The sequence below is a fragment of the Phasianus colchicus genome, chromosome Z, assembly GCF_987193195.1.
Source record: "Phasianus colchicus chromosome Z, bPhaCol1.hap1.1, whole genome shotgun sequence".
NCBI lineage: Eukaryota > Metazoa > Chordata > Aves > Galliformes > Phasianidae > Phasianus > Phasianus colchicus.
In genome coordinates, this window is record NC_143476.1 from 19,745 (window position 1) to 35,938 (window position 16,194).

Consider the following 16,194-nt stretch of genomic DNA (forward strand, 5'->3'; position numbering starts at 1 on the left):
TCCTACCTGCAGCAAGATGCCCAGCCTTCTGGATGCCACCAAAGATGGAGCACCCAGAACTCCTCAGGGCAACCTGTGAATGTGCGCAGTCACCTTCGGTGAGAAAGTGTTTCTTGATCTCCAGTCAGAACCTCCTGTTTTAATGTGTGCCCATTGCTTCCAGTCCTGCTGCTGCACCGATAGGAGCCTGCATCCATCTTCTGTGTGCTGTCCCTTTGGCTATTTGTACACACGGGTGGCTGAGCTGGCCCTGAGCCTTCCGTAAGCTGAACAGACCCAGCTTTTCTTTCTCTCAGGGAGTCCCATAACTAGAGAGATTAGTACCTCAGGTGCAGCCTCAGCAGTGCTGCTGTCATCAGCAGGCTGTTGCAGGTACAGTGTAATCTCTGTCCCTTCCTCCAGTCCTTTGATTTCTTTCAAAACTAATTACACTGCACTCCAGCCCAACAGAGCGGGTGCGAAGTGCACTGAAAATATAAGTATTAAGAGATTACTCTGAAAGAATTTCTCCACTGTTAATGGTTTTGGCAGTTGCTCTACGTACAGTTAGGAATAAGGGTTAGTGTTATCACCTTGTTTATCTCTGAGTAAGAAGGTATTTGTTATCACTGTACATGGGTATGGCTTCAGTGACTGTATTACTATTACTGGTTGCTCACTGTCATAAACTTGCTGATGTAGATCTTGGGAGTGTGGTAAATTATTTTCTTGAGGACACAGAACAGGGGAAGGAATTAAATCAGCAGTATCATGCTGAGCTACAGAAGACTGCTAGCGTTGGACAGTTTTCGTTGCCATCCTGTCTCATGTGGATTATTCAAAGAAACAAGTGAGAATTAAAATATGACAGGATACGATTGGTGGGGTCCTGCTCCAATACAGACAATGAGAAAATAAAGTTGAAGCTTTCTTCTGTATCTTAGTACCTAGGATAACATGAAACAACACACTGAACTCCTTGAAAATAAGTTTAATTTTATCCATTAGAAATATTATCCCCATAGGTCCACCTTTCCACAAAGGCTTAGATTTTAAAGTAACAGAGCTCACATTTCTTTTGAATTAATAAACAGCTAGATGATTAATTTCAATATTAGATTCAGAATCTGGTCAGCTGGATAAGAAAGGAAGTCAATATCAGATAATCAGGAAGGAATAAAAATTAAACGTATGCTGTCAGTTAGTTTTTGGACCACTAAATATAACACAGAACTGAACTTAGCAGTCAAAGGAAATGGACCAAATACATAAAAACCAGCATATGATCTTCAATAGTTCCACAGATTCTGTCAGCATTTTAATGACTTTTGCACCACGTAAAGTAAATCAAATCCAACTACAATTTTCAGTTGCCATTCAAAACTAAAAAAAAGTTGTTTTCTTTAATGGGCAAAAGTGACAAGTTTCCTGATACACAGAATCATTCAGCATGGTCAGCAAGCCTTTCAAAAGGCCTGTTTAAAAGAACAAAAATCCAAGAAACCACTGTTCAGTTTACGGTTCGTTCTTCTAACTTCATTATTACTGATTAGTTTTGTCGTGCTCACCAAAAGCAGGCCTGTACCTGCGAGGCTGTGCCCAGTATTTTTGATTATGATGCCATTTTACGAATCATGTAGTTCAGAATGCCTCCATTGTGGAAGTAAGTGAGTTCCACGTCCGTGTCAAACCTCATGATGGCATGAAAGGTTTTCCCAGTATCCAGCTGTTGAGGTCAAAGAGAATTGTTCAAGCAGCAGAACTTATCGCATGATAGTAAAATACAGGCTGTTATGATAGTTTTCTAATCTTAATAGCTCAAATGAACAGCAAGTAGACATCAGTACTTCTTTTTAAGACAAGGGGCCACACCAGACCACAGCCAACATCTTCAGAGTAAGTTGGCTTGAAACAAGCCATAATAAGCAGAATATGGAGACTCCTTGCACCGCACTTACTGTCTCTTAACAGATTTAAGGTTGATACAAGCCTAGTGGCACGTAAGCTGACCACTCAATCAAGTGGTCATACTAACTATCAATGTTTTTCTGTGTAGTCATTCTCCTTGCTTAGGTACAACAGCAACGCTAATTGCATTAGCATTCACTAGAGCTCTGTATGGGAAGAAGAAAGACAGGAGCAGGAAGTGAATCAAACTACCTCAGTTTTGCTGAAAGCTATTTTCATCAGTGACTTTATAATAAACTGATGAATTCGCTGGGATCTACGCTTTCCCAATTTCAGGATGTTAATTGGGAGTACATAGACAGCATTTGTAGGCTACTCCACAATACAGGACTGCTTTGTGATGAATGAAGCTGTTTAAGAATGCTGCTTTTATCTCCCATCATTGCTTTCAACGATGGGAGAATTACTGCTTCCTTGGAATAACAGAATGTCAGGGATTGGAAGGGACATCAAAAGATCATCTAGTCCAATACCCTGCCCTCAATTCTTTTGCCTTCCTGAAAAGAGAGATTACTGGAAAAAACACTGTTTGTAGAGACAGTTGATTCAAGTAGCAGCCCTTAGGCATTTCATACCTTGATCTCGATATTCATCTGTGGTTTTAGATTCTCAGGAATTATAATTGTGTAACGTTCTCTTCCACTGAGTCCTAAAGTCCTTGCATCCTCCCCAGGTAAATATTGCAGAGGAATCACTCCCATCCCTACAAGGTTGCTCCGATGAATCCTCTCATAGCTTTCAGCAAGCACAGCCTTGACGCCCTGGGAAGTACACAATGGGTATGCTTATCCAGATGGCTCAGGATAGACCTTCTGTTCTCACAGGAATAAAACTGGTAACCTTTCATTTACTGACTGTCACTAGTCAGTAGGTACTGCTACTCAGTGGACTGTCCACAATAACTTGATTATATGTCAACTTTTAAACATCTTAAAAAGAAAGATTGCCAAAAAAGTACACGCACTTTTCTGGGAATTCTGTGTAATTTTCCTGTGTGTTTTCTGTAGACTTCTTTGTGTTACACGTAGAGTACCAATAGTAATTTTTGTAATTTTTGCTACTTCAGTGTTCTCCTACCCTAGATGTTCCAGATGTACATTTTACTGATCTTTACATGCCTACGTGCAAATACAGTTTACACAAAATTCACCATTGCAATAGTAATTTTAAAAACTCAGGCAAATGAAATCCTAAACACTAACCCTCTTAATTCGTTGCTTAAAAATGCACACAACTTTTGCATTCAAAAACTGCTTACCAAGAAAACTTGAATCACCTTGAAAAGGCTGCTGAATAATGTAGGACAGGATACAGAACAAGACAGATGTTCCACTGTACCTGGATTTACACCATGATCCAATAACAATATTGATAGGAATTCCTGACCTGCATGGTGAAGCAATGCTAAATATCAAGTTCACTAATACTTCACTTAATGCACTTTATATCTTCTCTGATAAGCAAGCTGAAGAAAGCAGTCTGAAGCAGACCCAAGGCTTATTGGGCTGTATGATGCAAGACTAAAGAAAATGGCCTTGCTGGTGTATAGAAAGCTAGCTGAAGCTCAGTCATGCATTCCTGCCTAAATGGGCTCTATGAATATTTGAATATATTTGCAAATGTACTGTGGCTCTTGGATTCAGATTGTACTTCAGAATAGCTTCTGATATCCAGAATGAGAATAAGCTACCTACGATAATGCTGTAAGCTACTCATCCTGAAAAAGTGAGTGAACTTCTAAGTATTCTCCTCCTCCTACTTTACTTGAGTTACTTACCAAGAGGAACGGCCCTTTGGCTGCCCAGTCTCTTGAGCTTCCTGCACCATATTCCTTCCCAGCAAGCACAATCAATGGATGGCCAGCCTGCTTGTATCTTTCTGCAGCATCGAACACATCCAGCTGCAATGAAAATATCAAACACTTTATATACTATTGGGGGTGGAAATACACTTCTGTGGAAATAAGAAAATTGTGTTTTCACATTAAGAGCTGAAGCCCACACTTTATGCCAAGCTCCACGTTAAGTTACACAGCACTTTGTGATTCCTAGCCTGAACACATTTCTACCACAGCCCACACTTTCCATTCTCACTACTACAATGGTTCTGCTCTCCACTGGTAAGCCTGAGAGCACCACCTTATGCAGTTATGTGTGACCTGCTGCCCTGAGTCAATGAATCTTCAGTTTCCTCTTTAGTTTTACTTAAAAGGTGCTGAAATAAATGACGCAACCTGTAAGAAGGAGAGCTAGTGCTAATCCAATCTACTGCCAAGGAACCTCATTTTAAAGCAGCATGTATACTTACTGTTTCTCCTGAAGGGAAATGGACAGTTTGAGGTCCCTGTTTATCAATAAATTTATTCACCAGACGAATGTTTGCAAATGTTCCTCTGGCCATGACAGCATCATTCCCTCTGCGAGAACCATAGGAATTGAACTCTCGAGGAGTCAAGCTATTAATGAAAAACAGGACTGTTGGTTTAAATACAGTCATTAGCTAGTGGCCCTGAAGCAGCTGTGGATCGCTCCCATCATGGCAGTAGCACCCAGTTCTCTGGTGTTTCTATGGTTATTTAAAGAAGAAAAAAAGAACAGGAAAAGAAAAAAAATAGAAGAAAAAAGAATAGAAGTCTGCCTACTTAGCCTGGACACAGAAAGCAGCTGTACTGCTATTCTCATCCTGTGCCCTACAAAACATATCTGACAGTAATGCAGAGATACTGCTACGTTGGGTCAGGAGAAGCAATACAATCCTTTCTTACAAATCATGAAACAGCTTTTCTCAGCTTCACTTAATAGCTGGCTACTGAAATTTGTCATGGTTATTTCTATTACCACAGCATTAGAGATACCACTGTGATAAATACCTATAGGGCAAAGAGGGAATCTTTGCTGGAAGTGAGAACTGAGGGAGAAAAATTATGTTTGAAAATATGGATGTGGGAATGAAAGGAGAATCCACACTAAGCAGTAAGGAAAAAAAAAAAATCACAAGAATATGACATAAAATTGAACTGTTTATATTGGACTATATTCAGAAGGGAGGTATTTAGATTTCAAAGTGGGCCAAAGAAGCCAAAACAGTTAATCGTCAGTAGACTGCACAGTTTTTATCAATTTTCTCTCCAAATTTATTAAATCTAGTGAAAATACTTGATTTCTAAACTGTCAGTACTGTTCCTCAAAACTCCACAGAATTTGTAAGCAAGGCTAAACCAGAGAATAAATAACTTATATTACATGTGCAGAGTGAATAGGGAGACTCAGGAAAGCCTGTTTTTGTCTTAAATTGAGCCCACAGTACTGAACTGACAGGCTGTCCATAGCAAAGAAGCAGTTTGGCCTACAAGCTGTTGTAAACACAATAGCTCTGCCAGTCATTGCAGCTGCACTGAAACCCAAACGACTGTTGTTCATAATATCCTAGCTATGTGAAATTGCTGTACAAGCTACAAGTGAATACAGAACCAGTTTTTGGCCCCAAGGACTGTGACGATTCTGCTTTGATAGGGAAGAAAAGAACCTCATTCCTTTATTTATGAATTGACTTAGTAAAAAAACTAGCCTGAACCATCATCTTTCATACAAACATCTTCAGTTCTCAAGTTGAATACATTTGCATACCCTACACAAGCTTTTAGAACCAGTGTCAAATGCTGAAACAACACAGGAATGCTTTCCTTTCTTCTTTTACGTATTCTCCAAGCATCATCCAAAGTACACAAGTGTCTATGAACAGACAGCTGACAGTGTGTCCATAACATGTCATAGTAACTGTGGCTCGTTTCCTCTTGCCAATTTGTAACAGGAACAAGAATGTAGTGCTTACCCTCTGCTGGTCAAATAACGGGCTGCAGGACTATTCCTTGCTATATTTCCAGCTGGTGATATGTGGTCCGTTGTCACAGAATCTCCAAAATTCAATAGGACATAAGCATCTTCTATAGTTTTGGGCTTCTGCAGAGCCAAAGTCTAAGCCACCACAAATGCAAAGAACATGATTTTAAAATGATACACAATTTCCTTACCTTTCTCAAAAAGACAAAATATGTAGAAGAAATCGGCAAAATAGAGCCTCTCTTTTCATATAGGTTAGGATAAAGTAAAAAATGGTATGAAAGATATAGTCATTCTTAAACCAAGTATGATGTCCTGGCTGCCTGTCAGCAAATTCATGTATGTATAAAATAGATGAGGCAAAAAAGCTAGCTGAGGGCTTCAACAGCACATGCATGAACACAGAGGAAAACCCATGATTTCTAGACATCTGCACGCACCGAAATTTGCATTTTCTTTTCAACAATGCTGAAACTGCATCTGAGTGCTGAATTAACTAGTGCAAAATGCAGGCAAGAAGATATATGGGCTCCTTTCCTTTTCCTTCATTTGTTTTGTTACTACTCAAAACTATCCCAGCTTTACAAGAAAGGCAAATTTTCAAAAATCTTGGAGCAATAGCGAATGCTTGTAATTTTTAGATTTGCTTGTGCCTGTGTATTGAAATGAATGAGTGCAATGATAACATCTCAGAAATGAAGCAGACTATCATGGATGCTTCCAGGCCCCTTGATGTGCCTCTCCTTCATCCTCCAGATTAGTCATGGTTGCTATAGTGTTTGGCCTGATTCAAAGGGGAAGTGCACACTTACCAGACCATCAAAGAAAGGTGGAGACTTGATATAAGTTGACTTTGGATTCCAGGTATATAGCTTGTCTGAGGGAGCATCTAAGGCATTCCAAGATTCATTTACTGTCTGAAAAACACATAAACATTCCACCTCTAAGTTTTCAGAAGCAATTGATTTGATTTCTGCAAAAGCCTTGCATTTTTTTCAGGCTTTTGGGAAGTTCTTGTGCCACTATATTCTTTTTTTGCTTTGTTTTAATGACTCTACCTATTAGAAGAAAGAGTAAGGAAACGCAAGCACACTCCCTTCATTGCAGAAGAAGAGCTACTCACCCAGTTTTCTAGCATTTATCTATGTTATGGAGGCAGATAACACTTTCTAATTCTCAAGGAAACTTTCCTACCATGTAAACCTCAAGAACATTTTGTTTCAGTACCTGAGGAAGACTTACAGGAATAGCTTACCAAGAACAAGTTTTTCTCTGCCATTAATGCTATCAAGTAATGCAGATGAATTTTATGTCATCTGAAGAAAAATATCTGAGAGGCTGGAACATCTCACTTTCTAATATCAGCCTAAAAAATAACTGTTTAAAGTCCATAATCTGCAATATTCAGGACACGACTAGCCATAAGAACTAATTACATAGCTAGGAGCCATTTGAAATAATAAATAAAATCTCACTTGAATATTGTCACAACCAGAGCAACAGCAACAGAAGGAAAAGGTTCTTTTCACTGTCAAAACCTATTCACTTAACATCTTCAGAATAGCACAGCACTTATAAATAAAACCACTTCCCAAAGAATTAATTTACCTCTATTTTTTGGTAGACCTCCTTGAACATCCCAGGAATAACAAACTGACGCTCAACAGCCTGTATCTCATTTCGTGTTGGCCAGATGTCTTTCAGGAAAATCTTCTTCCCTGAAGCATTTATTCCTGTATAAATTGATAATGTTATACCTGCTGTATACGTGTTCCATTAAGAAAAATAAATAAAAGATATCTTGTGCACTCCAGCTGTGCATTCCTCCTAACCCAACAAAAACTCACGAGAAATACCCTTTTTCAACTACAAGAATCTGATGGATGATAGCCTCATGAACTTGATGCCTGTACATATGCCTACTTTTGTGATTCCTACTCGTCTGTCAGAATATTTGTACAATAATTTAGGTTAGAAAGGATCTATAACATTTGTCAAGTTGAACCACCTACTCAAAGAAAGTCTATTAGATCAGGCTGCTCATGAAAAACCACCACCCATATAAAATCAAAATGTCTCCCATGGAATTAGAACATAGGGCAAAAATGGCTTTCCCCTTCCTCCAACACATAGACTCAATTTTTGCTCTGCTGCTTGACAATTGCATGCTTAGTATCCCAGACGTACTCACACGTTTGAAGTACCTCCTTGGGACAAACGTTTCTTAAGAGCTCGATTCCAACTAGTTCCATTTATAAGGTATGAGAAGAAGCACCCCACAGTGTCTTACCCAAAGGCTCTTTCTCAAAGTCAATCCGGACAGTTCCTGCAATTGCGTAGGCTATCACCAGTGGTGGAGAGGCTAGGTAGTTAGCACGGGTGTTGGGATGCACACGCCCTTCAAAGTTCCTGTTGCCAGACAAAACACCCACTGCTACGAGGTCTCCCTGCAAAAGTTTGAGACAAGAAAGCTGGTGCAGCAGGTTTGCAGAGTTGCATCATGCTGCAACATCAGTTAAGAGGAGAGACAAAGACCTGTCTCCTTCCAAATGATCCCCAAGTACTTCCCACAGAAAATGAACTGCATTTACTTCATGCACACTTGAGAAGGTTTAGCTCAATACTGCACAGAGAATAACTTACCTATATAAAACGCACATGGAAATCTGACTGATGCATACCTGTAAAATGGCTTCAACAACGGAGTCTGGCAAGGGTCCACTATTGCCAATACAAGTCATACAGCCATAACCCACTACATCAAACCTAGACAGGGCACGAAGATCAGCAAGGAATTAAAACACTATTTTGGAGCTAGGTGTTTAACTCCTTAGCAATTGGTAAGGCTTACTTTCAGAAGATGTACTGTTTTAACAAATCCACTTCTGCTGAAAACAGCATTTTCAAGAATGACCACTTTTTACTATTGCAATGACATTCCATTTGCTGAACACAGCAAAGAGCTGGGAAACTCCTGCTATCTAGCAAGATGAACAACAATACACTGTCATTTATGCTATTTTAAAACAATTATTCTTGAAAAAGAATCCGTTTTCCTACATAGAAACATGAGTCTTCAAGAAGGCAGCAAGCCGTTTCCCCTCCTGGAACTAAGTCAGCCAGCACGACTGGCAGCAATGCTGTTTTGAATTAATTCATGCAGGGGCATGTTGTAGGCCATCTGCCATATCTTTTAATCTGTGCAGATTAAGAGTTATTCCACTGCAACACTTGGCAGTGCTTACAGTTAAGCACTGGACAACAGTAAGAAAAGCTCACTTACCCTAGTTGAGAAAGGTAACTCATGACTCCACTCTCTCTCAGATAGTAAGTGACAACGCCACTTCCTGGGGACAGGCTAGTTTTAATGTAAGGCTTCACTGTCAAACCAGCTTCAACAGCTTTCTTGGCAAGCAATCCTGAAAAATGCAAAGGATATTTGCAGTTTTTCCTGGAAGTGGAATAGTTTGGTGGATCAACAGGGTAACAGCAGTGTCATTAAATAAGTGGAGAGTAGAAAAGGACTACAGCACTAGTTAGAGGGTAACCAGCTAGAGCACAAGTGCACTGCTGAACTGTAAACCCAGTCTGCAATTTCTGTTTCATTAGAAAGTCATCGGAAATTACATTCAACAAAATGCACACAGGGGTGCCATGCAGACATTCAGGACTCCACTGGTTAAACAAACAATAGCCATAAGTCAAACATCTCACCAAAAATGCAATGAAGGATTGTTACCTTCCCACCTGTGGCAGTTTAGTGCTGAAATAAGAACCCATTGGTGCACTCATACATATTGCTTCTGAGTGCAGCAACTGGTCCTCATCACAATTCATTATTGGAGTGCTATTTTACCAGTCCTTATTTGCAATGTGCATAGAGATGATCTTGTGGAACAGATATGTTGCCAGAAACGGATAGATTCTGACCTTCTGTTTAAATGAGTAGTTCATATGCAGAGGAATGTTCAGAAAACAAACCTTCTCCAGCTCCTTACCAGGACGATACGGTAATTTTTACCTTTTTAAAATTTTAAATGGTAAGTTTTCTCCAAAACACGCTTACTTGGATAAGAAAGTGTATGTGAGCTCTGCTGTGATCCAGCATGAGCTCTAGCAGAAAGATAATCACCACACCACTTTGTTTTTTGTCAGCTGTTGGGCATTCCATTAGACACATCCTGGAGAACTCTTCTTAGAGTATTCTGTGATCTACCGTTAGATTTGGAGGCCTAACAGTAGATCACATATCAAAAAAGTGGCCCCATTCTTGATATTGCTGAGGCCACCTAGCTGTCAGAGACAGCTGTTGTGAACAGGAGTTCCTGGATACTCGGTAACCATGAACAGATGATCATCCTAAGATCTGAGAGGCTGACAGCCCCTCTGAAAGTGTTGGCTTCTGCTTTCCTGCAAATATCAGCTCTGAAAAGAATGCAAAATCAAACTCTAAACCAGGCAAGGCAATGACATGAGAAATCTTAATCCAACTCTTTTTCTAAATCAGATAAGTCTGTCAAGGCTACTACAAATATGCACACTGTCCATACAAACATACAGCCCTCCCATACCATATAGAGCACAGAATATACTCTTGTAGATTGAAAAACTTTCCATATTTTGGGTTTCCTTTAGCACTGTACGTTTTATTTAATTTCAAACTCCACTTTGAATAAGAAATTATCATTTTTGCTGTGGATATCTCTGAGGGTTCTCAAGAAGGTTGTGTATAAACAGTTACCACAGACTGAAAGAATTATTCTTTCCCTGCTTGACAAGGCCAAAGAGTAAGGCAGCAAAGGTTACAGCTGCTACTGGATCTGAGTGAATATCCAGTTGAGATCCTTGGCACTGCATTTTTCAGGCTGCTGTGTACTACGCTGTAGTGAATGCATTCAGAGTACTAACTTGATGGTATCTGCAGAGACTTCTGTGCATTAAACTTTTTGAGCCAGTAAAATAATTAGGCCGAAAGACCAGAATCTTATGGTCTACAGAGAAGTAAAATGCACACCATTAGCCTGGAAGCCAAAGGTTTGAGGAAACTATACTACATTGGTGGAACAACCGAAGGATACCTAGAACTAAAGGAAAAAAACTGAGCAAAGACAGTCTGCCTGAAGGAAAACCACTTCTCGATCCTCAGAAGAAAGAAACACAGCTCAGCAACTGTGATTGTTATCAGGATGGACCTCATCCAGTTGGATTAAGGACAAGTGAACTGGGAAACATTAACCCTGTTCCTCTCTAAGGTGCAAGAAACAGAGATGGCTTGTGATGCTGCTGGAGCACTGAAGATGGAAGAAAACGAATCACAAATTTTTACAGATGAAGAGGAAAACAAATGTTTACCTCATGTTTCTTCCAAGGAGAGCTCTGGCAAATAAAGTATCTTCTCAGCCATCAGCTTTTTACAGAATCTCTGGCTACTGGCTGAAAGTGAGCAATTTAAGACCACGGATAGCCTTACTTATTGACTATGCTGCAATCTTTGAATAAATGTTTAAGGTAGAAGTACTGGGTAGGAAAGGATCTTTGAGAGTTCTTCACACTGAAACCAAGAAAAGCTTGATTCACTGATTTAATCTGCACAGATTCACCAAAATAAAATGTGACTGCAAAAGGCCTCCCTCACTTCCTGAATTTCCAGCAAAGGAAAAAGCACTTGCCACTCATAGGAAGGTACATCAGTTGCTCCAGAACAAACCAACTCCCACAGTATTCTGGTGGGAGGGATGGAGGGTCCAATAACATAAGTCTTGGCAACATAGGAGATGAGGACAACAGAAAACATTCTGATCTTTATTTCCTTCTGTCTGTTTTCAGGTATTTTAAGGTAGCTAGCTTTGCCATGGCTTTCTGTAAGAGTCAAGCTCTAGATTCTTAGCAGTAGAGATATATATATAAATAACAATAACCACATACTATTAATTTCAAAAGATAGCTTCCCTTACAAACTCTTTTAAGTGGTACTTCCTGATTCATACTGCTATCAATCAGGAGTTGTACTATGGCACTGCTGATCCCAACCAGTGGGAATCTTTGCCATATGTTCAATCATTTCAATACTTCTCTTCAATACATCTGAAGATGTATCTCACCTTAGAGATACAGTACGTTGCTGAAACACGAGCTGTATCTTACTGACAGACAAATGTATAAGGCAGCTTGTTTGGTACAATTATCTTAGCTCAAATTTTATCTATTCATATTCACACCAACTGTATTATATTATAATATTTGCATGGTGATAAGCAAGAGAGTGGGAGAAAAAAGTCCACCTAGGACCATTTCTTGGACACAGTTCAGGTGAAAATGACAAGGCTCTGGGGGACAGAAATTCCAGAGAACACATTTTTCCTCATTTATTTGTCCCTACCTACCCTCAGACAATTGTTCAGACAGCTAAGCATACGCCTCATACTCTGCTGATAGAGAAAAGCACCTCCAGATTTAAAATAACAGACCCTTCTTCACTGACCCTTTCCCTGTGGTGCTGACTTTCAGTAGTTCCTCCTCTGCTCCTATCACAGATCTACAGAGCAGTTTTTGTGCATCTAATCAAGTGTCAGAGGTGCTGGTTAATTCAGCTCCAGTTTGACCTGGAGAGAAAACAGCGCAGGAAAAATACACTTACTTCAACCTACATTTCCAGCTATTATGTCCAGAATTTCTTCTGCTATTCCTTAAGGACTACTCTCAATTCTAGTATGCCAAATGACGACAACAGAGTTAGTGTTGTCTTTGTCTTCACAACACACAGCCAGAGCCATAGAAACACTACTGCACATAAAACCGAGCAGATATACTTACCTGCTCCCAACATGACTGAGGGGTTACTGGTATTAGTACAGCTTGTAATGGCAGCAATCACTACCGAGCCATGAGATAGCTCGAAGTCGCAGCCCTCAAAGTTAAATTTGACTATGCTGTTGTGTCGATCTGGGGCAATCTGGAATCCCTTGAATCCTTGCTGTAAGAGGAAAAAGAAAAAAAATCAAATAGGATGCCTCTAATGTAAATATTTTGACTGGAAACCAACTGCAAACTCCATGACTGAGAAGTGTCTGCAGTCACACCAGTGCTTGCACTGGTGCTGGAGGTTTGCATCTTCGGTCAAAGTGATGGACAAAAATAATTTCCATGGCTCTATATCCTGTTCTCTTTTTACTGGTAAAACAGCATTCAAAGCAAAAGTATTTGTGTTTTCTTCCTGCATGAATTTATCCCCCTTTGGTTTAATCAGATGCTTCTGACCTACTTGCTCTGGATTCCTGATCACATACTGGAAAGCAAAAATTCCCCATGATAGTCTTGCTACACAGCCTAGTTCTGAGATGTTAGCCATAAAACGAAAGACTTTTAAGCAGTGAACATCAAAAAACACAAACGTATGTTACAAGATGATTTGAGAGGCAAAAGTCTGACAGTTGATAAAGAGCAAGAAGACACTGTTTGCAGCATAAAGCAGTAAGTTTAGAGATTTGGAAAGATAAGGTCCCTTAATGCAATTAGAAACGTAACAAAATCACTGCAGTTAAAACTTCTTGACTTAAATCACTGAAGTTCTGCACTGCTATTTAGCAGGTAGAGTTATTGTATAAGGTTATCAGGGAGGGATATCATATCAAGTAAAGATTCAAACTGATTCTGTAACTTTACAAGTTTGGGCACAATATTTTGAACTAAAATCCTGCTTTTCTTTCAGTGATAGTCTTTCATTGGATGATGTAGAGACAAGCATTTAATTCTCTACATATCTTTTATTCTGTCGTCAACACCAATGTGAAAGAGTCATAGAGACAGAAGTAGCTTTGAATTGCTGAATCTAGCTTGAGCAGTGAACGCAAACCTACCTTACAGAGCTCAAGGCTTAACACACTTTGAAAGCTCTGATGTGGAGCTGGCCTGTCATCACACAGGACAGTGCAGCAGCTACTTTGTCCAAACTACAACAATACCCAACATAGTTTTTTTTTAGAGATCCCAATCACACACTGAACCTGCGTTAGGCCTAATACTGGTCTAAAATCAGAAGGAACTGTAGGATAGCAACAGTTTCAGGTGAAAGAACATTCAAAAGGAATGACATCATTTTCTATACTGCATTCAAGCACCAATCAAGCACTTTCATTCACTTTTCAACAGGAAGGCAAGGAACAAACTAGTCACTTCCAGAATGTATTTCCTAAACTATTTTAGAAGCTCGCATTAGTTTGTAGACACACATGTTCCCAGTCACCTTTGCTCCCAGACAAGTCTCAAAGTCCTTCTTCATATCTGACACAGCAACTTTGTCCTGGGGTCTTTTTGGTCCGCTGCAGCAAGGCACAACAGTATGAAGATCCAACTCAACAACCTATTCAGTAAGAACAGCAGAGAGGGATTCAGCATTTACGACAAGCTGAAGCTAGTTAAGTCACATGTGAGCTCTGCTTCACTGCTGAATGAATGCTAAGTCTGCACATTTTTATGTTTATAAAAATTATCAGAGACATGAGATGGGAAAGATCAGAAGAGAAGGAACAGATCTACACTGAGACCCTGCTAGCTCCCAGGTGTGGCTCCTAGAAGTATCCCAACCATTGAAAGATCAACGTGTGATGGAATCATCTGAACAGTGCAGATGGTGTAGAGAATTATGTCCTTTCACATACTAGCAACAGGACCCTTTTCAGAAAACAGTGCTTGGAGAAATTCTGATACTAGCATAAACCAGAACAGCCTATGTGCACCCTAGGGAAAATATTCAGAGCTTATTAGGAAACACAAGAAATTATCACAGTTTCTTATTCCTCACCCACGTTTCAAATTTTATAGTGTTTCCTTCTTCTTTTTTTTTTTTTTTAATAAGCATACAAAACTGAACATAAGTTACAAAATTGGAACTAATCTTGAGTTGCCTAGATACAGACTACGATCTTGATTTTTTTTGCTCAGAAAACAGCTTGTTTGGTATGCAGTTAGCATACAAAGCTTCGAAGTCTCCTTATCATGCAGTAAAATAAGTTGCTGAACATGCAAGGGAAAAACATGAGACAAGGCCTACAGAGAACACATCTGCATTATCTTCAAGAACTCTGTTCATTTCTGGACCAGCGTTCTCAAAAATACATGGAACCAGTCGTGCTATCAGCAGCAGCCAGAGTTCAGCTGACAGTTTATACCGATGACCAAATTTTCACACCTGGAGACTCAGCTAGCTGGCTCAATTCAGAACTCAGTGGAATAAGACAGCTGTATAGAAAAAGTCAAAGGAACAGAAGGAGGAGTACCTTGACTAGTTTTAGTTTCTTTAAAAAAAGAGATAATAATCACATTAAAATAGGGCAGGGCATAAAAAAAAGGAGTCAAAAGACAGTAATTTCTAACCTGTGTGAAGTCTGGATCCTGAGAGGAGTTCTTGAAATCTCTCAGCATTCCCACAGCCTCAAGATATTTTTTGGTGCACAGAACTTTCTCTTTATCACGGCCTGTGGTGAAAGCCAGACACAGGAAAAAAAAAAACAAACACAAGTGGACCTGAGGAACTACTATGTGACAGAAAGTAAAACAGGCTATTTCACACTGTTCACACTGCACTGTGCACAAAAGGGCTCTTTCAACACATGTACTAGGGACTCATTAGAAACAGAGTAATTGAGCAGACAGTGGCTTTTGCAGAACAAAAGCAGATTAGGTTCCTGCTTCTGTAATCTGGACAGCCAACGTTCAAGGAGAGCTAAGCAGACAGTTACAAGACAACCTAAAATTCTGCTCTTCCTAAATACAGCTATTAACACCAAAAGCAAGAAACAAGCTGAATAAGCAAATTCTTGATAAAAAAATATGATAAAAGCTTCAAGCTTATAAGGCTTCACCATATATGCTTTGGGCTTTAATTCATGTCTCTTCTTGTAGCTAACCTGTTTGCACCAGGTATCCAATGCTGATATCATCCACTGGGAAATAGGCAGCTGTTGCTCCATACTCTGGACACATATTGGCAATGGTGGCTCGGTCAGCAATTGACAGCTGGGCTACACCAGGGCCAAAGAACTCCACGAATTTACCCACGACTCCGACTTGGCGAAGGTGCTATTATAAAAATATAGTGACTACATCATTGATAGTTATCAAGAGACTTATGTAAAAATTCTATACACATTTTAAAGCAGGAAACTATATATAGTAAGCTATATTAGAAAAAAAAAGAACAGAGAGCTGCAAATTTCCAAGAAGATAAAACACAGGCATGTGGTGTTCCTTCTGAACATACTCTTCCTCTCACTTAAATTAGTGTCCATCTTCAAATAACTGTGTTTATCTTAACTTCACTCTCTAAGTAGCAAACAGTATGTGCTTTTTTGCCAGTGAACTCTTGCAGACAGGGGAACAAGAATGGCCATCTCCACAAGAATCAAACTGC

General features: G+C 39.6%; 1 protein-coding gene across 1 annotated transcript in view; it reads right to left on the bottom strand.

Moving 5' to 3' along the window:
• Positions 1–955: 955 nt before the first annotated feature.
• ACO1 (aconitase 1) overlaps positions 956–16,194 on the bottom strand; it is a 36,504-nt gene continuing 21,265 nt past the window's right edge. The window contains exons 8-21 of the mRNA XM_031610581.2: positions 15,692–15,863; positions 15,159–15,259; positions 14,029–14,145; positions 12,600–12,759; positions 9,070–9,205; positions 8,468–8,552; positions 8,077–8,233; positions 7,395–7,519; positions 6,599–6,703; positions 5,779–5,921; positions 4,255–4,402; positions 3,725–3,847; positions 2,523–2,708; positions 956–1,705 (exon numbers count right to left, since the gene is read on the bottom strand). Coding sequence (XP_031466441.1) covers positions 1,592–1,705; positions 2,523–2,708; positions 3,725–3,847; positions 4,255–4,402; positions 5,779–5,921; positions 6,599–6,703; positions 7,395–7,519; positions 8,077–8,233; positions 8,468–8,552; positions 9,070–9,205; positions 12,600–12,759; positions 14,029–14,145; positions 15,159–15,259; positions 15,692–15,863 — 1,872 coding nt within the window. The 3' untranslated portion in view covers positions 956–1,591. The remainder of the gene's footprint in view (positions 1,706–2,522; positions 2,709–3,724; positions 3,848–4,254; positions 4,403–5,778; positions 5,922–6,598; positions 6,704–7,394; positions 7,520–8,076; positions 8,234–8,467; positions 8,553–9,069; positions 9,206–12,599; positions 12,760–14,028; positions 14,146–15,158; positions 15,260–15,691; positions 15,864–16,194) is intronic.